At 34.8% G+C, this 23,552-nt stretch overlaps 3 protein-coding genes across 20 annotated transcripts in view; 2 read left to right on the top strand and 1 right to left on the bottom strand.

Annotated features, from left to right (window-relative positions):
* Positions 1 to 22,440, top strand: part of LOC127786624 (uncharacterized) — a 30,451-nt gene extending 8,011 nt beyond the window's left edge. Inside the window, exons 1-10 of one of the 9 annotated variants that reach the window (XM_052314131.1) lie at positions 13,549 to 13,902; positions 14,406 to 14,471; positions 16,242 to 16,422; positions 19,048 to 19,244; positions 19,438 to 19,488; positions 19,972 to 20,063; positions 20,225 to 20,289; positions 21,297 to 21,391; positions 21,564 to 21,668; positions 21,778 to 22,440. In XM_052314131.1, the coding sequence (XP_052170091.1) occupies positions 13,594 to 13,902; positions 14,406 to 14,471; positions 16,242 to 16,422; positions 19,048 to 19,244; positions 19,438 to 19,488; positions 19,972 to 20,063; positions 20,225 to 20,289; positions 21,297 to 21,391; positions 21,564 to 21,668; positions 21,778 to 21,915 (1,299 nt within the window). In that variant the 5' untranslated portion in view covers positions 13,549 to 13,593 and the 3' untranslated portion in view covers positions 21,916 to 22,440. Of the gene's footprint in view, positions 1 to 13,548; positions 13,903 to 14,405; positions 14,472 to 16,241; positions 16,423 to 19,047; positions 19,245 to 19,437; positions 19,489 to 19,971; positions 20,064 to 20,224; positions 20,290 to 21,296; positions 21,392 to 21,563; positions 21,669 to 21,777 lie in introns of those variants that run through there. The other 8 variants (XM_052314140.1, XM_052314137.1, XM_052314136.1 and 5 more) reach the window with 8 other exon arrangements.
* The window catches only part of LOC127786636 (uncharacterized), an 84,167-nt gene that overhangs the window by 29,819 nt on the left and 30,796 nt on the right, over positions 1 to 23,552 (bottom strand). For 2 of the 8 annotated variants that reach the window (XR_008020016.1, XR_008020019.1), the window contains exon 1: positions 410 to 758. The exons of 3 other annotated variants lie outside the window; for them this stretch is intronic. Coding sequence is in view for 1 of the 5 variants with exons in the window: in XM_052314162.1 (XP_052170122.1) it covers positions 410 to 540 (131 nt within the window). In the remaining 4 variants the exon portion in view is untranslated. Of the gene's footprint in view, positions 1 to 252; positions 312 to 409; positions 759 to 23,552 lie in introns of those variants that run through there. 3 more of the 8 variants (XR_008020015.1, XR_008020018.1, XM_052314162.1) reach the window with 3 other exon arrangements.
* LOC127786627 (uncharacterized) lies at positions 6,145 to 11,630 on the top strand. 3 transcript variants are annotated; one of them, XM_052314146.1, is made up of 2 exons: positions 6,145 to 7,639; positions 10,837 to 11,630. In XM_052314146.1, exons 1-2 carry the CDS (start codon positions 6,498 to 6,500, stop codon positions 10,847 to 10,849), a joined length of 1,155 nt encoding a protein of 384 aa, XP_052170106.1. In that variant the 5' UTR covers positions 6,145 to 6,497; the 3' UTR covers positions 10,850 to 11,630. The 3 variants fall into 3 exon arrangements, with proteins under 3 accessions (XP_052170106.1, XP_052170108.1, XP_052170105.1); XM_052314148.1 differs by lacking the exon at positions 10,837 to 11,630 and adding an exon at positions 9,329 to 10,830; XM_052314145.1 differs by lacking the exon at positions 10,837 to 11,630 and adding an exon at positions 9,295 to 10,830.

The raw sequence follows: 23,552 nt of genomic DNA, 5'->3' as shown, positions 1-23,552 counted from the left end.
TTCAAATTCGGTCAACAGTCATTGCAGTTCGCTTTATTTGCTACCGCCCTTCTCGTTCCTCCTCTCCATTTCGTAAATGCGCCAAATTACAACAAACCCGTTATGTACTTACGGCCATACATACTACCTCTCCATTTTCTGGTCTAAACACAAGTACGCGGAACTCTGAAACCCTAGTCGCCGTGCATAGGTATTCATTCCCTAATAGATCAATCATCCTAATGTCAATGGCAATAGGTAAACTAAACTCACCAAGAGCCCAGCTTCAGAGCGCGATTATCTTATCATTCAATTCCTTCGATATATCCCTTCTAATTCGAAAATAACACATCAATCTCTGTCCGAAACTGAAACTATAAACGGCAAAATCAATTAAAAGGCAATTAGAAGCAGTTGAAAGATGAATCACCCGTGGACGAATCGACGGATCTTTGGATGCCTTGGGCTAATGAGGCGGCGTTGAATCTTCAAAGCGAGCCTGTAAGTCCGCTTCAATCCCAAGAAGTAAGCTGTTCCTAGTGTGATCTCCCATAGCACCATCCCCCCTCTCTCTCTCTCTTCAAATTTCTCGTCTGTCTGTCTCTATATGTATCTTCACAGATCGTCGCCGACTCCTCCTTCAGAAGTAGAATGCTATTTTCGAATCCGTGTCTCTTTGGATCTCCGGTTTATATATTGTGTTTGATGGCTTCGAGTTTTCGTTTCTCGCAAGTCACCGATGATGTATTTGGGAGACCGCCAGAATATTCGATCCTCAGTCTATTGTTTGCGCTAAGTGCTACCGTCACCAACCGATCTGTTCTAAATCATCACGGGCGTCATCCGGGCCGTTGAATTGAGATCTATTTTCTTTGGATCATTTCTTCTTACTTAATATTAATATTAGACCATTCAAACCCAATCTCGACCCTCTCCTTACGCCTAATTTCGACCCTTTTCTTAGGCCTAATCTGGTCTTTCTTCTGGACCCAACCTTGACCTAGCGCCAACTTGTCACAACATCATTACAATCTCACTTGATATCTGCACGACAACTCCATATCTTGTCCTTGTTAATGGCGGATATCATCTACATTAATGAGGGTCACGTCGCCACCATGCTACCACCTGGGAATCTTCACCGATACTGGATAGCAGTCTCATCATCTGCAAACGCACGACTCATGCATGTAGAGGGACATCTCTTCCTTCTATATCAATTAGGAGTGAGCATTCGGTTATACCGAACCTAACCCTCTGAAAATTCTTAACCGAATCGAACTGTTTGAAAGAGAGTAACCAAATCGAACCGACCGACAAAACCCACCTAACCGAAACTTATTTAACCAACCACTATTGCCGTCGGTCGACGATTTCAATGATCAAAATCGATCATCAGATTCCCACAACATCAATATCTCATATATTAAAAAATAAGGTTGATCCAAAGGCTAATTTTTTATATATCTAAAAATTAATTTTATAGTGCAAAATATACACACAAAAAAATCTAGAGAATTTACCTGACGAAAGGTTGAGATTAGTGACTGGAGTCCACAACGTTGGTGTCTTCATTAGAGAGAACGATGGAAGCCGCATCCGTCGTCGCGCCAGAAAGTTTGTGATGAAGTGATGAAAAACAAAAGGGGAAGGGAGGCAGAGAAAGAGAGAGGTGGTGGGGGTGTGGCAGTGGGCCAATTGCTGTTGCAAAAGAGGGAAGCCGAGAGAACCAGATAAGGGGAAAGGGAAGGCCGAAGGAAGAAGGAAGGGCAAATGTTTTAATCATTTATGTCTCAAAAACTTATATTTGAATTTTCAAATCTTGAATTAAAGAATAATTATTTTTAGACATGTTTTATCTTTCACATGTAAAAAGTAAATTTGTTTTGAATTAAAGGATAATTATTTTTAGACATGTTTTCTTGTTTTAATTATTTATGTCTCAAAAGCTTATATTTAAATTTTCAAATATTGATTTTTCATGCAAAAAGTAAATTTATTTTGAATTAAATGTGAGACATGTTTTCTAATTGTTTGAAAAAGGCTAATGTTTTTTAAATTTCAAATTTCATATTAACATTTTTTTAATGGCCAGTGTGTTTGAAAGATGTATATATATATAGGGTAAGTATGGAGACTCAAGATAAAACAAACTTGATAGAGCATTCAAACAAGAGTGAGAATGTTTGAAGTGCTGGAAATATGTTGACTGGTAGAATTCTCAACCGTTGGTGACTTATTTGTAATTGTCTCTGGTTGTAATTTGTTATTTTTACTCACTTGTTATATGAGGGGATTGTATTTGCTAGTAGTATATTAGTGTTCTTACTTAGGCAAGTGATTGTATGTTGGTTCTAGTTCCAATTAAAAAGCTAGTGTTGATTTTTTCTAGTGTAATCTCAAGCTAAAGTCTTGAGAGAGAGGAGTAGACTCTTTAGAACCGAACTCTATAAATTTCTCTTGTTATGTGTGGTTGTGTGATTTTATTGTTTTCAATTCTATTATAATCATCACATATTAAGATCACAAATTTAAGAGTTTTCAAAAGAGATAAAATTATTAATTTTTGAAAAACCTAATTCACCCCCTCTTGGATATTTTTCTAGACAACAGTTACTGTTTAATCAACGCAATTAATAATTTGGTATGTTTGAGTAAAATTATAGTTTGTAAAAATAAAAATTATATAAATTTCTAAAAATATTTCTAAATAGGCTTTGGGTCAATTTATCCAAAATAATATTGTGTTTAAAGTTTGACTTAATACATACTATACCCTTTTAATAATTAAAAAATATAATATTTAGTTTTTGATGTGTAAAACATCAAAATTCGATATCTCAACTATTAAAATTTGTTATTTTAAATTATTACCGTGATAAAATATTAGCACATGTATGAGCGTGCCCATTTCCATAGGTGACGTGTCACTAGATGATCAATTGATAGTATTTGAATATGTTGATTAATTTATCGTGTTCTCTCAATAATTAATAGAATTAACTTCAATAAAGATAAAATATGAATATTACTTTTGTTATATTTTGTGATTGAGGATAGAATAAGATATTTTTTTTAGGTTAATGACTCAAAAATTTAGGTTGCGTTATTTTATTGTTTTTAACTCGTTGTGAGTTTATATTTTTTCAAAGCACTATAAAAGTGTTACTTTGCTAATTTCAAAAATGTATTTTCGAAAACAACAAAAAAAAAAAAAATTGTAAATGATACCCAAGTGTTTTAAGGAAAAAACACATGAAAACACCCAATAAGCTAAAAACATCCACCCACCCACCAATTTGGCACGGACCCAACATATCTCATCTCTTTTATCTTTTATTTTCTTTTTTCTGTCGTCGATCATGCCAGCTACTGCCATCAACCGCACTCGCCACCAATAGTACAAGCTGCTATCAACTATCCCCCATCACTCTCTTGTTGGTTTTGTCTTTTCTATCATCTATTATCTCGTATCTCATTTATTCTCTTTATTCTTTTGCTGGTTTTTTGGTATGTTGGTCAATGGGTCATTAGGTATCGGGTGGTTGCCTCTAATCATCGAAAACCACCGACCACGGTGGCCATTGGCAACTAGTAATGCGTATATAGGCAGATAGGGTCGAATGTTTAAGTTTAGATCTTATTTGGCCAATGGATATTTCTAATTTTTGGGTATGTTAGTCGATGGGCCATTGAGTGTCAGATGATTGCCTTTGATAACTAGGAATCATTGGCCACAGTGGCGAATGGTAGTGCATTTTTCACTTGTGATTGAAAATAAAAAATTAGATTTACGAAAATTCAACCATTAAATTTGACCAATTTTTGTGTATGTTAACTCCCTGGACTTGAAGTTTCTAACAGTAGACTCTGATTGTGTGAATCTTTGGCCAACGGTGGTTGTTGGCAATGGAGAAAATGTAGGGCATTGGAGAAAAAGAAAAGAGAAATAAAAGAAAAAGAAAAAGATGAAGAAAAGAATAAAAAATTATTATTAAATTTTGAAAATAAAATTATTTTACTTAAAATTAAAAAATGTAGTATATCTATATTATAATTAAAAATATAGAATAATATATAGTATATTATTAACTTTATAATTTAATATAAATTATTGTTAAGATGTATGCTAGTAATTTATTAATTTATTTTAATAGTAGAATTTTGTTAAAAAGGGTTAATTTTATTATTTAATAATTAAATTTATTAAATAAAATATCATAATGACAAAAAAATATTTTTTCAAAATTTAAAAGTAAATGTATTTTCTAATTTTCTATTTTAAGAAATAATTTTTTAGAATGATTAAAAAAATGCGTTTTCAAAAATCTCAAATACAAATATTCAAAATACAAAATTGAAATACAAAGAGAACACCACTCAGATGTTTAGAATTTAAGACTGTATTCTATTTGTTTTTCAATTTTCAGATTTGAGTTTTGAATTCATTTTTAGTTTTCTGTTTTGAAAGTCTGTTTTTAAAAAATTGAAAACATGTTCTATTTGTCATTTTGAAAAATTATTTCACAAAATAGAAAATTAAAAAACAAATTCTCTTTGAAATTTTGAAAATAATTTTTAATAATATTTTATTCAATAAATTTGATTATTCAGTAAATTATAAATATTTAATATTAATATACTATTAAAAAAATATATACCTTCTAAAGTTAGTGAATTTTGTAATATTTTTTTTCATTACAATAATAAAATATGAATAAATAAATAAATATGTTTTGAGTTCAGAGTTTGTTTTCAAATAAAAACACTCAAAACAACTTTTTATTATTTTGAGTTTTCTTTATATTTTTTTTATTTTCAAAAATACATTTTTAAAATCAGCAAAGGGAAATCATTTTTATTATTTTAAAAAATTAAAAACTAAAAATGACTTAAAAATAATAAAGAGAACACAGTCTAAGACTTTTTTTAAGATATGGGCAATTTAATATTTTTTTTGAGAAGGTAAATTTTAATTTAATGTGTATCAAAAACATAAGTTTTTATGACATGACATTTTATTTTTTACATGTATATTTTATGTGATATAGATAATAACTTTATTTATTTTTAGTTAGAGTAGATACTTAAAATAATAATTAAGATACATAATTTTGATATTTTTGTACATTAAGAATAGAGATCAAATATTATATATTTTTTAATTATTAAAAAAAGTATAATAAATTAGTTAATTTATTTAAATAATGCCAACTAATCATCAACATAACATGTAAAGGAGTATGACAAAGTATTTAGTTTATTTAGCTCTCAAGACATAAGTTGAGCGGTCGAACAAGGGATATGTCGGATTCGTACTAGTGAGTCGTGAGTTTAATTTTCGTCTTATATAATGAAACAAGGTCTCACATCTATAATTTATCTTCTCCATCTAAATTGAGGACACAAGCATAAGGACGACCATCTCAAGTATTGAGTGTCTTCAAATACGTAACAATGCTTTGTCCGATAAGGGCAAATATGTAAAGGCGTGAAGCAGAAAGGGAGAGCAGACGATCCACAATGGCTGAAAAGGGATATTAGCGGCGACGAACGACGAAAACTCCACATATGGGGGGAGAACTGCTCCAAAGCACCGATTTCCGATTCCACATTCCGATTTCGGTCTAACGTTGTCAGCCATAGACATAATACGTCTCAATTGTGAGACTCATCGTTGGCTTAGTGCTATTTTGACAATGCGGTTTGACCGTTTATAAGTTTTTCATTCAGCTTATAAGCTTTAAAGCTTTATTTTTATATGTTTGAATATTATTAACAGCTGAAAATTCATCACCCATCTGCTTTTGGAAAGAAGCTCTCAGGAGCTTTTTTTAGTTGACCAGTTCAATGACCATTTCACCCTCCAATAACACCAACATTTGCAACCCCCTATCCCAATACCTTCCCGGGCCTCATTACTGTCACCTTCTCCTTCACTTCACTGCGCTCATCTTCCCTAGCAGAGCGCCGCCATCGCCAGCGCCGCAAGCCTCCATCTCCGCCCAACGCCGCCCATCGCTGCCATCGCTGCCCAACGCCGCAGCTGAAAATCGCCGCAAGCCGCCCAGTGCCGCCCTGCTACCATCGCCGCCAAGTGCCGCCCTGCTACCATCGCTGCCATCGCCGCAAGCCTCCATCGCCGCCCAGCCTCCATCGCCGCCTGCTACCAGATCGTCGCCATCGCCGTTGCCTTCTTCGCCCAGCGCCGTCGCCTTCGCCCAGCGCCGCAAACCTCCATCGCCGCCCATCGCCGTCGCCTGGGTCTTCTCTTTCGTCGCGTCTCCAGATCCTTCAGCCAGATCTGCCTTCCCCCTTGACGTTGCCGTCGCCTTCAGTCCCTCTCTCTCTGGTCTCTCCTGTTGGTTTCATTTTTACTGCCTTTTGTACTTGTATCTATAATTCTTCACCATTTACCAGAAATGGGTATGAATTTTCATCCCTACGGAGAAAAGGATTCAAGAGAGGTAGATCTCTAATGCTGCGTTTTCTTGGTTTCTCTTTCAATTTGTGTGGGTATGTTAGGTTTTGTTGAAATCCACTGTATTTTCCACTTAATCCATCACAGGAGAATACAGAACTTTGTTCCATTTTTTTCGTTGTATAGATATAGTCATTTTGAACCAAGCCAGGATCTGAGTTCTTCCAGTACAGCTGTTTGTTCGCTGAGAAAAGTGCCCCGGGATGCTGTAGGCGTTTTCTGGGATTTGGATAACAAGCCACCAAAATCAGTGCCACCTTACGAGGCTGCTGTTCGGCTAAAGAAGGCGGCAGCTGAATTCGGATTAGTTAGGTCCATGGTTGCTTATGCAAACCGCCACTTGTTTAGTTACGTTCCTTCAGAAGTTAGGGAACAGAGAAAAGAGAGGAAGGAACTAAATAAATTGGAAAATAAGGGCGTAATTAAGCCGGCTGAACCTTACTTGTGTCTGGTTTGTGGGAGGAAGTTTTATAACAATGACAAGCTTGTGAATCATTTTAAGCAAATTCACGAGAGCGAACAGACGAAGAGGTTGAATAAGATTGAGTCTGCTAGAGGTAAGAAGAGGGTGAACTTGGTGGGCAAATTCTCAATGAAGATGGAGAAGTATAAGAAAGCTGAAAGAGATATTTTGACTCCTAAACTGGGCTATGGACTGGCAGATGAATTGAAACGTGCTGGTTTTTGGGTTAAGGCCGTGTCAGATAAGCCGCAAGCAGCAGACGTAGCATTGAGGAATCACATGGTAGATATGATGGAGCGGCAGCAAGTTAAGTGTTTAGTCCTTGTCTCAGATGATTCTGATTTTGTGGAGTTCTTGAAGGAGGCAAGGTTGAGATGTTTAAAGACAGTTGTCGTGGGTGATAACAATGATGGGGCTCTCAAGAGAACTGCAGATGCTGGATTTTCTTGGCAGGAAATTATGCTGGGAAAGGCAAAAAAGGAGGCGGTATCAGTTGTAGGACGGTGGAAGGATCGTGCTGTTTTGAAGAGATTGGAATGGACTTATGATCCAGAAAGGGATAGAAACCCATATGATTTGGATGCTGTTTTTGAGTCAGAGAGCTGCGATTCAGAAATTGAAGGCTTTTCTTATGGAGAAGACGATAATTGTCTGAAAAAGGAAGCCAACAATGCGTGGCGGGAGGTGGAATCTGAGACAGACGTCACATCAACATGGTAAATGGTTTCTCTTTGCTAGCATTACCTCAGATGGCATTTGAAAGTAGCTGAAGACACGGTTGATATCTTAGAGCTACATGAACAAGATGTGATTAATTTTTCCCACTGTTTACTTCTAATAGTATCTGAACATAATGACTTCTGTGTGCTGGGCGACTTTATTGCATATCTGAAATAATTGAGGTGTCTTTTTTATTGCTAATGTTTCCAACATGGTATCTAATATTGCATGTAAAACTGGAAGCCATTACCTCTCTCTCTCTCTCCCCCCTCATGTGGTGAGCAAAGCATATGTAACAAGACTGCCTTAAAGTGGAGACCTTTGTATAACGGAAAAACCTGAAAACCTGCTTCCAGATAAAGGTCATAAACAAATGAATAAAGACATCGGGAAGAAGACAACATCCTTTCTCACCCTCCCCAAAAGCCAAAAAGGGGAGCGAGGAAGGCTTTGCCCTTTTGAATTATATAACTTGTTATTCCAAAAGTATCAGCAAATTGGCTGCTATTATGTCCCTTGACTTTTCAAGAAATTCACGGATCAAACTGTTAACTGGTGCCTCAGATTGGATTTGGAAGAAACTAAAACTCTCATTTTAAGTTTATGCATATAGAAACTCGCATTTTTGGTATGCTGACAGTCAATAGGGGTAAAGTAAGTCAGACTTCCTGCTGGCAGCATAGGTTTTGTCCAGTGAATGGGTTCATTCCATGAATTGCCTTTGATGAACTTAATGTCATTTCTTATTATGTAATAATATATATAATGACGTGTTGTGGGTGGGAATCTCAAAGTGTTGGTAAAAGATGGGGGTGTTGGAGTTGTGATCATGGGCTTTAATCGCAGGAATCAGTCAAAAGAATGATCTACCTATTACTTTTACTAGGCCATGTTGTAAGTGGGCAGGAGTATTGGGCATTTTGAGTCTTGCACACTGGCATGATCTAACTTTGTCAGGTATCAATAGGTAATAGTGTTATGCATTTACAGAAAAGTTGAGAACTGGGAGTTGTATCCTGCTAAACTTGCTTGTTTCCAATTGATTTGGCACCTGGAATTTAGCAAAAATATGTTTGAATTGAGTAAATTCTTCTATGCAGTTCATCTTAAGTGGAAGATCCAAGCTCTTTAGTCATTTTCTGGGGACATGGCATGGAGAAAACTAACAACTGGTTCTGTGCGATCTTTCTGGGCAGAATTAACTCATAAACCATTGTGAAGTTACCTTGGTCTTTGCTACTTGGACCACGGCTTGATTTTTTATGGTTGTACTGCATGTCACAATCTAAAAGATTATGGGTGCTAAATTGTTGAAGATTAAATTGAAACTTGCCTGAGAATGCAGAGTTATTTGTTACTTATTCCATGAATTGTGTTTATATGTGTTGCTTTCACACCTATCCAGCATATGCGTTTATCTGGGCCTATTCTTGAATCTCTTTAGTTCTGGTTTAATGTGATGGTCAGGTCTATTTGGTTGAAGTATTAAATCAAATCAATGAGAAATGAAAAGAATTGTCGATAGAACTTTACTAGTACAACATATTTGTTATTTGGAATCCTATGCACTCTTCAATCTGTCGAACAGCAGGAGCTTCTTCCTGCTATATTGTTTATTGCAATTGAATTCAGAGTTAACAAAACAATTCAGGCTTCCATATTTCCCTTGTATGGCATCTCCACAGATTCTGGTACTTTCTCTTCAATGACATTTTCCGAGCCACACTCAGGCGAACTCTTCTCGCTGTGCTCTCTCACATGCCCTGCAGCTATGGCTCCTCCAGAGTTACTAATATTCCCAAAGATCAAAGTAAAAATCCCAGCAATTGCAGTGCAAAAGGCAACCCCAAATGCCCTGTTTACATTGCCATGGCCGGCTGATGCAACTGCAAAGCCTGCACATGTGCCAAAAGCTCTAACCCACGAGAACCACACTGAAAAGGCCCCCTCTTTCCCTGCTGGTGAGCAGTCCAGCAGTAATACACGCCCAAAGGCATGTAGGAGACCTGTTGCCACACTTTGGATTGCAGCGAAGACCAAGACATGTTGGTTCTTCCAATCTTCATGACGGTAATAGAATCCAACCCCAGAAGTGAGTGTTGATAGTAGGAAACCAAGCAACTGCATTTTCACTGCATCAGCCCTGATGAGTTGCTGCAGGGGCTGTACCAGTGGGAGAGACAGCACAGGGAATATGAAATATGTTAGCCAAAGGTATAGTAAGTTCTTTGGTTTGAGGCAGAGTTGCCCTACTAAATAGAGCACACCTCCTGTGAATATGCACATTGTTGCACATGAGGAAAAGAAAACACCACCCAAGCTTCCAGCTGCATGAGGATACTTAAAAATGGAGATCGCATGGGTCTTGGGGATTGAAGTTGTATTTGCACCAGGTCTATTACTAACAAAGGCAAGGATTGTCCCAGCACACCATTGAAGGCCACTAAAGATTGAAACCACCCATAAGCTGAGAAATCTTTCGTGGTGTCCGAGCATGTGGTACGTGAAAGAGGAGATGACGGCAGAACCTAAGCAGCCAGCAGCTGTGGCGTAAAGCGAGAGCCAGCTTGACACGGCTCTTCTGTCAGGGAACTGGCTTTTCCTGATACTGGAACCAATGAAGCCACGAACCATTAGGCCAAGGTGGCGATTATGTGAGGCTGCACAGACAGTATTGGCCGCAACAATAGCAGCAACATATGGTGGAAAGATCCACGTGACTGAGAAAACCCCAGCTGGAAGACAGAAGAGAGCTCCAACGGCAGTTGCAGCAGCTAAAATAAGTCTCTGGTTCTGACCATAATCAAGGTGGACAGACAAAACTCCTAGTGCTGGTGCTGCAAGAATGAGACCTAGCCCCCAAGAAATTGAAGTCCACTCAAACGGCGAGAAACTTATGCTTCCGACTCTTATTGATGCGTGTGTTAGTCTTTCAAACCTAGAATCAACAAAATGAGTTAGTCTTCAATGTTTTTGCTTAGTCTTTATGCGTTAGATTACAAAATTAATATAGCCAACACTTGTTCCAACATTAGTTCATTACCAAGATTTAGATATTAAATTGCTATTTCTTGTCCTCTGGAACTTTATCTTGCCTAAGCTTCACCGTTTGTTTTGTGCTCTCATTATAGCAAATTGATATTCAAGAAGGGATTTTTTGAGAACTTACAGTTTCATTTCATTTTCATTGCAGGCAAAACCCTTAGGGGTCTTCTCCCACCCTTGTGGGGGCGTCGGGATTGACTTGAAGATTTGGCTGATGAGGAGAGGGAATACAATAGGAATGAGAACTGTGTGAATGAAGTATGAGCATAGCCCATAGAGACACCAAGCCAGAACCTTCATCTTTGTCGGTTTCTCTTCAAGGCCTGCATATGCCTGGTAAGCCTCCTTGGCCCTCTGGATTTTCAATCCCGTGTCATGAATATCCACTGTCGCCATGCTTTCCACCTCCCCGGTGGATTGTAGCCCCTGCCCCGATGTGCTTCGGATTTCAGGAGTCATCTCCGCCATGTAAACACTTCAACCCACTGCTATGTGACACACAACTTTTCAAGCTGGGATTTTTAGAAGAGGCAGTTGTTGAATGAGAGAGATAATGGCCTATAAAAATGGTGGGATTTGGAGTTAAGCTAGCAGCTAGCTGGATGTGAAATTTTCAAAGAGTCAAGACTAGCCTCGATTTGTTCAATGGGGTTATTAACATAGAGGCATCTTGGAATCATTCTCTTCTCTTCTCTTCAAGTATTGAACCAAACACAAGGTATGCATATTATGGAATTGTCTTGTTTGTCGTTAGCCTTAATTCCACTTAACAGCTATCGACCAAATCCCAAGATGTGTACGTTAAAATGAAAACCCTTGTTTATCTTTGCTTAACTCGTAAACATTTTCGATTACCACAAAAAAGCATGTTTCATTTGATGCGTGTGTATGTGACAATGAGATCAATCAGCAAATTCTCGATGCTTGTGATGTGTTTCCAAAGTAGCATGATTCTCTAGTATTTGTATGGGAATGAACTGCCACTGCCATTGTGAACTTCTGTTTATGGTTGATATTAGATTGAGAAATTTCATATATATATGTTCAGTGATAAATGATACGGATCTTATAAGTTGAGTTGAGTGGATGGAATAAAATAAATAAATATCAAACAAAAAAGATAAGAAAGATTCGGAAATACTTAGGAGGTATTTGGTACATGAGAAATTTTAAGATTCCTAGGAATGTTAGGTTGAGAATCTGTATTCTCATGTTTGGTATAATTTTTTTATAAGAAGAATCCTGGGAAATAAGATTATCGGGAATAAATTTTAAACAACTTTTTCACAAAAAAAAATTTCATGGGTGGTTGTGAATCCATATTTCTCATTAACGTAGAAATATTTTTAACAGAGAAAGATTAAAACATTTCTTATCCTTTTATAATCCTATACAAACATATATATTATGTATATATATTTTATATATACACACGCACATATATATATAATGTATAAAAAAATGACATTTTTTTTTATTTCCTAAAGATGTTGTTAGAAGGAATTTATCATTTTTTAACAAAAAATTAAATAAGGGTAATTTTGAAAAAAGAACATGAATTTTCAAGAATATTGTATTTAAATTAAATATAAGAATGTAAGATTTTTAGAAAATAATACTCAACATTCTTAAAAATATATAAATCTAATTAAATATAGAATTGTATAAATTTTGTGAATTAAAGATTTCTAAGAGCATTTATAAGAATTATGAATTTTAAGAATTTAAATTTTTTTTTCTCTTGGATATCATGTAGTTTTAAAGGGCTTAAAAGAAGATAAAGTTACAGATAAAAATGGTTGAAGAGTTGTTATTATGGCTACTTAGTTAGGAAGAAAAAGACCAAAGACAATAGATTGATTATACAAAAGTTGTTCAAATCTTAGGATTTTCTTGTTTAGAGAAGAAAAAATTTATCAGGTAAATTGCATTCAAACTCTTCATAGTAGGAGACTTTAAAGTCATTTCCAACAAAATTTTGTGCTTTAAAAATATCTCTTGAAGTCATTGTGATTTACTTTTTTTTTTTGGTTCAAATACCCCATTTTCTTTGTTTAAAAATGTCTCTAAATGAAGTATTGGAACAGAAAATTAAAGAATAAAGAGACATCCAAAGATATTTTTAAATCACAATGATTTAAAAGTGGCTTTATATAAGGTGTTCAAGTGAAAAAAAGTTAGCCATAAAGATTGTCGAAAATATCTTTAAATCACAAAAAGTCTCATTGTAAATTGTCCAAATTACAAGAAATTTGAAGATAATTTATCAAAATTACTTATATATATATATATATGTAATTGTATTGGTGTCATTAAAACATCACTTTCTATAAATTCGTAGTTAAAATTTACTAAATTCTTTTAAAATTTACAACTTGGGGCATTTAATTCCCTTGTAGTTTTAATTTTTAGGAGAACCTCCTTTGATATCATTTTATTGTCACATATTAGAAAAAGAAGATACCCATAATGCATTAATTAATCAAAATAATTATATATAATAATTTTATTATAACAAATTAATTAAAAATAAAAATACCAAACTTACTCTTAAGGAATGTGGCGTCGATTAATAATTTGAGAAAGAAAAAATAAAGGAAAAAAAAAAGTAAAAAATATAATTGCTTAAAAAATTATGTTATTTTTTCATTAAAAAATTCTTAAAATTCGTTTGGCCGATTTCTTCTTTAGAGATAAAATTATTATCTTATCATAATATTAGATAAAATTATTATCTTACTTAAATAATGGAATAGATGTTCACTTCCGGTAGGACCCGTCTTGGATCCGAACCGAACAACCCTGTCCGAATGTCTGACCCGTCTGATTCGGGCCATTTCCATAAACCCTCGTTCTAGGGTTTAAGCTTTCATCCCAGAACATTTTCCCATTTCTGCAATTCACAATGGCAACTCTGGCAAGGCTATTGCTCTCGAAATCCACTGCCCAAACCATCTCTCAATCAATCCTTCAGCCTCGAGTTTCTTTCAGTGACTCTCCCACCGTTTCCCAATTCCTCAGAGCCCTCCACTCCATCGTTTCCCGACAATTCGATTTCCGTTCGCCGAGAATTTCCCCTCCGCCGCATTGCAGGGGAAACTCGTCGGCCCCCGAGTACGACGCCGGAGAGTCCGATGCCGCCGTTGCTGCCGCGCTGAACCTCGAAGCTCGCGTCCCCGCCACCATCATTACCGGCTTTCTCGGCTCTGGAAAGGTTTTGGTTCTTTTCTCGCTTTAAGTTCTCGCACTTTCTGTTTTATTTTTTTTTTTGCTTTTTTGATTGGACGCACTTTCTTTTTGGTTGGTGAGAAAATTGGGATATTGGCAATAAGTGCTGTTAAACCTACATTTGGAACTTGAATTTGTGGAGGGAAAATAAAACCGAGGAGGAAAGATTGAAGCTAAAGCCTTTTTATTTTGTTTTATTTATTTATTTTACCTATTGGGACTAGAAAATGGGAAGAAAATGAATATATATTCCAAAAAAATATTTACTTTTTCTGGGTTTGATAATCTGTAAATGGTGTATGCATATAAAAGTTCTAGTTTCTACTAGAGTTAGGTTGTATTCTTTATTTTGCTGGTGTTTACTCCGTAAAAGATTATTTTCAGTTCATTTCATAAATACTTTATGTTCCTATAAATTTCTTTTTTTTTTCAGATAAAAATTCTTGTTCCTATAATTTATCTAATAATATATATTTTTTCTGTTGGCAGACCACTCTTTTGAACCACATCTTAACATCTCAGCATGGAAAACGGATTGCGGTTATTGAAAACGAGGTATTGGGTTTATCCACTTTTGGGATCCTGAGATAAGAATACAGATTCTCTACATTGCATGGTTGGATCTGAGGATTTCTATATTTCTGTATTAAGAAACTGCCAACTTATCAGTTAGAACGAAAATAAAAGGATGAGATGCTGCAAATTATCTCTGCTCTCTTTATGGAATTTAATGTAAAACAATCTCCTTTTGATGGCACATTTGAGTTGGCGTCATTCCGTCCATGGATTGATAGAATGGAGATTCTCCATTTCAACTATGAAAAAAAGAGGATCTAATTCAGGAATTCAAGGACAATCACTGATCTGTGTTGTTATTCTTCCTCAACTCTTTTACACCTCCTTCTAAATGGGCCAAACCCCTGCCACCCTGAATTTATTTGTGTATTCATATATCCTGGTGATTTGATGTCTATATCTATTATGGGGGAAATAAAAAAAAAATCTCTACTTGTGTCTTCTTAAAAGAAAAAAAAACAAAACAAAGGAGAAGAGAATGAAAAATGGGAAACTTGTTTCATGCATGCAAGGTTTCACTAACTTATCAAAGAACAAAAAAAAGAAAAAAGAATGGGCAAAGTTGCAGCAGTAGTTTCACTATTGAAACTAAAAGAGAGAGGAGATAAAGGAGAATTTGAACATGTATTTCACTATGTTATTCAGTATCAACTGAAAAAGATTCACATGGTGGCTGTCCAGACAAAATTTGTTGCTGATCATCAAGAATTTCATAATATCTAAAGCATTTAAGAATTTGTTTGTAGTTGTTTAAGCTTTAAGGCCAAAGGTGTTTAATTGTTCTACAATCTGTAGATAAATTACCATTGAGCTGTAGAGGAACTTTTCAGTTTGTATAGGACCACTGTACAAGTTTCATTTCTAGATTTTTTATTGCACCACACAATATTATAGTAGTCAAATATTTTGGCATTAGAGGGAATAAATAGGGATGGTAATGAGTTGCCCATTTACCCATTTGGATACTTGGGATCTATTGGGAGACCCATTGCCAATTAGACTCATGCCTATATCTCAATTTTTATACTTATTTTAATTTTAAATGGGTAATTGGGACCTATTGGGGGACCCATTGCCATCCCTAAACATGAGAAATCCAACATTTAACATGCCATTTTATAGCAGAACCATAGGTACATAACTTAGGTGGAGTTCAATTAACTACTCACTGGGAGATGTTGCCATGGGCAATCCATTCATCCAGCTCCCACTTCTATTCATCCAGCTGGAGAAACAAAAAGAAGATGCTCTCTTAGTTGTGATTATTTGCGCCGAACATTGTTCATTCTTCATAATGTTTTTGGTTGAAGTGCTTATTACAGCTGATCATCAGTCTTCAGTAGTTTGAAATCAATTCATTGTTTTCCTTAACATGGGACTTTTATTGCTTTTCTTTTGGTTTGTTCGAGATCCAGAGGTGTAATTTTGGCACGTTACTTTCTTTCATTCATTCTTTTTTTTTTTTTTCCATGTTGAGTTTAGAACTGGTTGACTGTGCTTTGGTAGTGCATTATACAAATCAACCTTTCATGAATAAGATGAGCACTGTGGAAAGTGTGATATGCTTCTCCATCTAGTGTCAAGTTTAGTAGTACATCTTTTTAAGCATTTCCGCTGTGCACTTAGCAACTTGAGGACAACTATGCATTTAATGAGATGCTATTTACAAAGAAAAGTTTGATTTTCTTATTTATGCTTCCCTACTTTCTTTCTCTCTTATTGTTTTTCCTTTGAATTTCTTATTTGCAGTTTGGAGAGGTGGATATTGATGGTTCATTAGTTGCTAGTCATTCTTCAGCCAATGAGGAAATTGTTATGGTTAATAATGGTTGTTTGTGTTGTACGGTGCATGGAGATCTAGTTAAAATGCTTTTGGAGTTGGTTAAGAAGAAGCGAGACAAATTCGATCATATCGTAATCGAAACAACAGGTATCCTAATTTACTATCTACATGTACAAGAGTTTGTCATACACATTCCCTAACAGGTTATTTTTCCATGGGTCCTTGTCTATATAACTATATATGTATCTAACTTGCCTCATTCAGTATAGATTTTAGGTTTCTCTGATCCATATTTCTGTATCTTGGTCATGAAGTGTGTACATTGACTGAATCATGTGGCTTGGTATGAGAAGCATCACTTGAACAATTCCGTCGGTTTGCGGCGATGCAATATTGGAGGGGCATTATATGTTGTTAATTCTTCCTTATTTTTCTGCTGATTGTAGAATAGAAATTTTATAATCTTCATGTCAAAGGCATGCAAACTTTAATTCACCTGAAGATTAAGAAAAAATCTGTTTGGTAGTCAGAAATTCTAGGGTGGGACCCCTCCCCTCTTCTTAAATGACTAATTTGAGTATATGTACTAGAAACATACACATCTTGACTGCAATCAGTTTATGCAAGCTGTTCTGCTTTTTATGAATACAGGGTCTTTTTTCTCTTTTTTCCAGGTCTATTGGTATTGTTTTACATGTCAGAGTGACTTTTCGATAATTTGTAATTGTAACTGACACACTGGTCATAAAAATTGGTTCCATTAAGAGACCCGTGGTTTGTGAAGTAATAAGTTCAGAACCATTTGCAGTTGCAGTTTCTTAATCTCTTACATTCTGCCCTGTATCTTGTGACCATATAAGAAAACAGGAATGAAAGAGAATAAGAAAAACTCTGAACTTGGAGAAGGTTGTAGTATGCAGGTAACATAGACTTGTTTGTTGTTTCTAATCCTATTGATGTGTAACCCAAATATGTAACCAAAATCTTTTTGATATTTATGACAGGTGGTTAGGGTGCTCCGACTCTGGTTTGATGTAGACTGTGATACTAACTCAATTCTTGTTTGGATCTATGTTTGGTTTCACTGTGCAAAAATTTTGGAATCTGGTAGATTTTTGGCTTGATATCATTGAATATGGGTATAAGCTTTTGGAAATAATAAATGCTCAGATTCATTTTATCTGTAAGGACAGTTCATTCTTAACAACTTAATAGTCTTTTATTATTAAAAATGGTATAATTGAATCTCAAAAACTTAAGGGGCTGTTCAGTGGTGAAAAACAGACATTGTTTAGAAAACTTTTTCAAAGAAAATGGAAAACTGGAAATTGTGTTCAAATGAAAAAAAAATTCTAAATACAGAACAGGAAAACTTTGTTTTTAGTTTTCCATATTTACATTAGCTACTAGAAAACATCTTTAGAATTCTTTTTTTAAACACAAAAAAGGTATTTTTGCCTTTTGTTCTGTTCTAAACAGAACACGACACGAGTTTCTAGCTCAACTAAAACCAATATTAATTGTAATTATATTAATATCAATATACATAATAAAAATATGAATTTTAAAATTGATTAATAATAGCCTAATACTGGAAATATCAACAATGTTTATTATTATTAAATAGTAAAAATATTAATAAATATCAAATTGACTAATAATAAATAGTTTTATAGTATTAGCAGTATCAATAATAAAAGTATGAGTAAATAGTAAAATAGACTAATAATAAACAACAGAAATATTAACAATAACAGTATTAGTATTTTTAAATTTCTGAAGTTGTAGAAAAGAATTAAAAGTTTGTAATTAATATCATTAATGACTTATCATTAATATTATAATATTAGGAATAATAATATTAATCTTATAATATTATGAATTTAGGATATTCACAATTGTAATATTAGCAAATATCATCAATATTTTATTGATTAAATAATTATATAATTATTAATGTTTTAATATTCTAATGATATTATTAATAACATAATATTGCATTTGTGATAATTGAATGCATGTTTCATATAGCTTTTCAAACACATTTTTCAGTTTTCAAGATTTAAAATAGATCTTTATATTTAATGATTTGAATTTGTTTTTCAAATTTTATGTGAAAAAGAAAAATTGCAGTAAGAAAATTAAAATATATTTTCTGTACTTAAACCGGTCCTGATAGTCTCAATTCGTTAATAAATTTATCAGAGTCCAACACCGTGGCATGTTGTATCATTAACCATTGCGGTGTTTAGTAAGTTAATGAATCCATTGATTTATGATTCAGAACCAATGCCTGTTTATGTGATTTTCTCCTCCTGCTGGAAATGATTTAGCTGATATTTTCTCTGCCTCAAATCAATTATAGTCACATGGTTGGGCTGAAGCCTCTTTTTTCCCTCCCTTTGTTTTTGGAGAGTAGGGACCTGGGGGGCCGCGGGGGGGGGGGGGGGGGGGGGTTGTTATATACCATGGACTTTAATGGGATTATGGCTTGGTTTGTTGTTGTTGTTGTTGGTTACATGCCATGGAGTTACTAGTTCTATGACAGTTCTATCTTTTGCTTTACTTGCTCTCCATAAGGCATGCTATTCTACTTCTTGATTCTGGTATATTGTTATGATGTTTGTGTTGTTTCTTTCTATCATCTAATTCACATCCTACTGATAGTAAACAATGATATTAGTGAAATTTAAAGCACAGTTGTTCACATACCTAGGTTGTAGTTATTAATGGCTTTGATGTTCCATGTATCTGTTGATGCTTCTTTTACAGGCCTTGCAAAGCCAGCTCCTGTAATTGAAACATTCTGTGCTGATGAGCTGGTTTCACGTTATATAACACTTGATGGCGTTGTTACTTTGGTTGACTGTAAGCATGCCATGCAGCATCTAAATGAGGAGAAACCAAGATTTGTGGTGAATGAGGCAGTGGAACAGATTGCCTATGCAGATCGTATTATTCTGAACAAGGTAAAATTAGATATCTTCCAACTTAGTCTTCTTTTCCTTCTTTCTTTCTTTCCTTTCGTTTCCTTTTTTTTTTTCTTTTTTCTTTTTTCCCATCAACATGAAACAGTGGTCGTCTCTTCTATTTGGAATCTATGTGGATTTTATGCTCCTATCTTGATCTGTGTTTCCCTTTTTTTCCAAATCATACTGGCAGATAGATTTGGTGACTGAGGCTGAGTTGGACATTTTGACCAAGAGAATTAAGGTAGGTTTTCTCTTTTTTTTTTCAAGTGGATGCCTCATGTATTTTTGATGATTGCACATTTTGAGTATTACTATATTGATGTGCTTGTATCATGTCCTGTCTTTTCTCCATATATTGATTCAAGTACTTTGTAGAATTACTATTACAACATTTGAATGGTACGCTTTGGTATCAGACATGGTTAATGGTCTTAAAAAATATTTTGAATAGTCAGTTTAATTATTTATTTTATTTTATTTTGTATAACTTTCTTACTAAATAAGAGAGTAAGAATTTCTTGGTTTACTTGAGGATGCTGCAAATGCTTGTGTAGGTGATTTGTAACTGACAGGAACTTTTTTCCTCTAAAGTTGGGCTGGTTTTGTGATGGCAAAATCATAAAGGAGTTGCAACTCAGAGTGATAGTTGTTTCCTTCTTTTCTGCATCCGCCGTTGTTGATATGCTATTGAGTTTTGGATGGATATTCTTTGTGCTTTTGCCAGCATATCAATGGGATGGCTCAAATAAAGCTCGCTAAACATGGGGTTGTTGACATGGATTTTGTTTTGGGAGTGGGAGGTTATGACCTTGAAAGGTGATTCAGATGTTCCTTCTCTTCTATTTTAATTTTTTGGAGGCAAAAAAAGGTGAAAATAAAGTCTTCCCAATGTTTTAATATATCTGTTTCCCTTTATGTGGTCATTGTCAAATGAAAATATTGTAGTTTGGTATGCCAACATAACTTTGATATTGCAGAATTGATTCAGAAGTTCAGGTTGATGGCTCTCACTCGGTTACGCATTCACATGAAAGTGGGCATGGTATGTCTTCGATGTCTAATTTTTCCCTCTATTTCAACCCCCTGGCACCGTCATTTTTCCTGGGGAGGGGATTCTTTTCAAATTATTAATTTGAATGGAAAATGGAGCTAATACAAGTCCTGATTCAACACAAACAAATCCATTATAAATATCTTGTTTCATAGCTAGCTTGCTTCATGAAGTTGTGCCTTGGTGGCAATGGTAATACTGCTCCTCCTCTGTGATTGAAAGGTCGTGGATTTGAGTTGTGAAAACAGTCTCTTTATAAAAAAGCAAGGGTCAATGATTGAATTATGTTCGAACTGTGTTTTAAAATAATTAAATAAATGAAACTAGCTATAAGTTACATGTAGAAAATGAAAACAAAAATTTTAAAAAGAAAGAAGAGAAAAGAAACGACAACCTAGTTGAATGGGCTGGGTCGCCAGTTCAACTGGCTGGTTTTTTTTTGCCAATAGACAGGTCCGGCTGACTGGTTGCTGTTTAAACTGGTAACAATCTGGGTTTTAGAAATTAGAACATTGGATTTTGATTATCAAATTTCAAGGAGGCTATTATACAGAATATGTATTGTTGTTGCTATTTTATTGGTGAAGTTTGCATAGCCGTGTCTGTATCTCAGATGTCATATCCCATTGTCAGCGAACAGTACAAAGCCTTCAACAATGTAGCCGCACTTATACTGGGAATGCTTCTGATGCTATATTTGTTATGCCCTCTGACAAGGGGGTCTGTATGAGCGGGTGGATGTCAGGCAATTTTGTTGACATTCTACACCTAGGTTAATTGACTAATTGTAAAATATTTTTGAACATTGTAGCAGCGCTCATACATATGGAACTATTCCAATTTTTTATATGTTTACCCCTATGCACAGGGTGTTGATGACACAAGTTGATGTCTAGGTTGCTTATTTAATTTGAAGTCTAATTGCTTTGCTAATGAATTTGTATGAAATCTGGATGAGTATCTAATGAACTCGCTCTTGGTTTACATCTTCTCAAAAGAACACCACAATGGACATCATCATCATGATCACAAACATGATTCTGCTGTATCCAGTGTCAGTATCGTATCTGAGGGTAGCCTTGATCTTGACGAGGTAAGAAAATCTTTCATGATTTATAAGTAGCTCAAATGTTTCACTGTGTTATATCGTATAATGATTTCGTGGAATGTATGAAAGGGCATAGCCACAATCCATATCACTGGTGGTTTTTAATAATTAAAACGCAGCAGCTGCAACTCATGCTATCCTGGATTTTCATAATTAGGTTGATGATTGGCTTGAAAGAATAATTGAAGAAAAGGGTGAAGACTTGTACAGGATGAAGGGAGTATTATCTGTAAATGGGTCCAACGAGCGCTATGTTTTTCAGGTTCTAATCCATTTTAGATCACCAGAATTGTCACCACTGATAAACTGATGTACTCTTGTATATAAACGGTTCTAATGCAATGCTTTTGTGTTTACGTGTTTCCTTTCAGGGGGTGCAATCCATGTTGGATGGCTGCCCGGGGAAGGCATGGGGACAAGATGAGAAGAGGATAAATAAGCTTGTATTCATAGGAAGGAACCTGGATGAAACTGCCCTAAAGAAAGGATTCAAGGGATGTCTGGTGTGAGCTGGAGTCAGAATTTCTTGTCTAGAAAACGAATGAACAGCAAAACCAGAGCCCCGAGGCCGTGGCTTCTACACATTGCGATGCGTCTTCGGGTCTGGTATGTGGCAGCGCGCTAAGTCTGCTAACCTCATGGTTATACAAATCATACTGTTCACTGTGAAGTTTCGGGCAATAGAAATACGGGCATGATGAACTTGGGATACTCCACAAGTGTTCTGAAAAATATACTTGAAATTGTACCAATAGAAGTCTCCACCCACACCGTTGCTTATTTATTTATGTTATGGTTATGTTGCTAATAAGTAATGCCAGACAAAACAGAAGTTTTAGGGCCCTTCTCTGACACTTGGCTTTGATTTTTTTACCCGGATAGGTAGTAGTTAGGAGAAGGTTTGTGTGGTAAGATATTTTATATAATGGATCTGGTTTAATACCAGATTCGGTTGGGTTGATCCAATTAGAATTGGATCTGTATTGGATCTACATATTAGATAAATGAATAGGATTTTTGCTGGTGATTGATTATATTTGGATTACAACTGACCCATTAAAAGGGGTACGTGTACGTTCACAGGGTAGAACTTTGAAGCTTCTCCTCCCTTTTTCCCCAATTTCAAAGTTTGTTGAGCGACGTTTATGCCACACAAAAGTCGAAGTGCCTGCCCCGACCTTACTCTACTTGGATATAAAGAAAGAATAATATATTTCTGCAAGGCATAGGTTAAATAATTAAATCACGATAAATTAAAATTTATATTAGCAGAGTAGATCGTGAGTTTGATTTTTTGTCCTGTACAGTGAGATAAATTCTTTACTTATGATTTATCTCTTTTGTTGAAATTGAAGGTACTAGCAAATGGGACCGTATAAAAATAATAATTTCAAAAATAATATGACTATATTATTAGAAAACAAAGAATAATATGATAACTTATTAGGTATTTCTTCTCTCGTTCTCTTTATTACATTTGCATACGAATAGGGACATCTGGTGATAAAATTAGAAGACTTAATTTCTTTATCTCAGAAGATTTTGCTGTAACCTAGAATAAAATTTTAGTGGGGACTCCCCCAAGAGTGTTTATAATCAACTGCTAAATTAAATATATGTTTTGAACAATTTATAGTGGCTGGCTTTTGTTCGTGGTAGCATTTTCTATTTATTTTTATTCACGATATATATATATATATATATTTCTGAATGAATCTGATACAACATTTTGAATGCAAAGCCACATACAATGTAATGTAATTTTATGAAAGACACCCTATTTCTAAAATCTACTTAATTTAGGGTGCACATTTGCCATGAGACCCAATAATTACTAATATGTACATATGTTGTAGGAAAATGCTATTTCAATGAATTTTTAGCTCTATAAAATTATTACAACAATAATATATATATAATTAAGAGGATATTAGGTAGTGGTTAATTAAGGTAATAAATTATATATATGTACAAAATTATATCGAACAACTTATAATTGTCTATATCAATAATTTGAGAGAAGGGTGTAGGTTTTATGGGGTGTGGTTGGATTACATATCAATTCTTATTGAACGCGGATAACATATCAACTCTTTATATATGTATTATATATTATTTTAATTAAAAAATATTTTATTAATTAATA

This window comes from Diospyros lotus, chromosome 12, assembly GCF_014633365.1.
Source record: "Diospyros lotus cultivar Yz01 chromosome 12, ASM1463336v1, whole genome shotgun sequence".
NCBI classification, from domain to species: Eukaryota; Viridiplantae; Streptophyta; class Magnoliopsida; order Ericales; family Ebenaceae; genus Diospyros; species Diospyros lotus.
The sequence above is the reverse complement of the archived record's forward strand: the minus strand, read 5'-3'. Positions and strand labels throughout refer to the sequence as shown.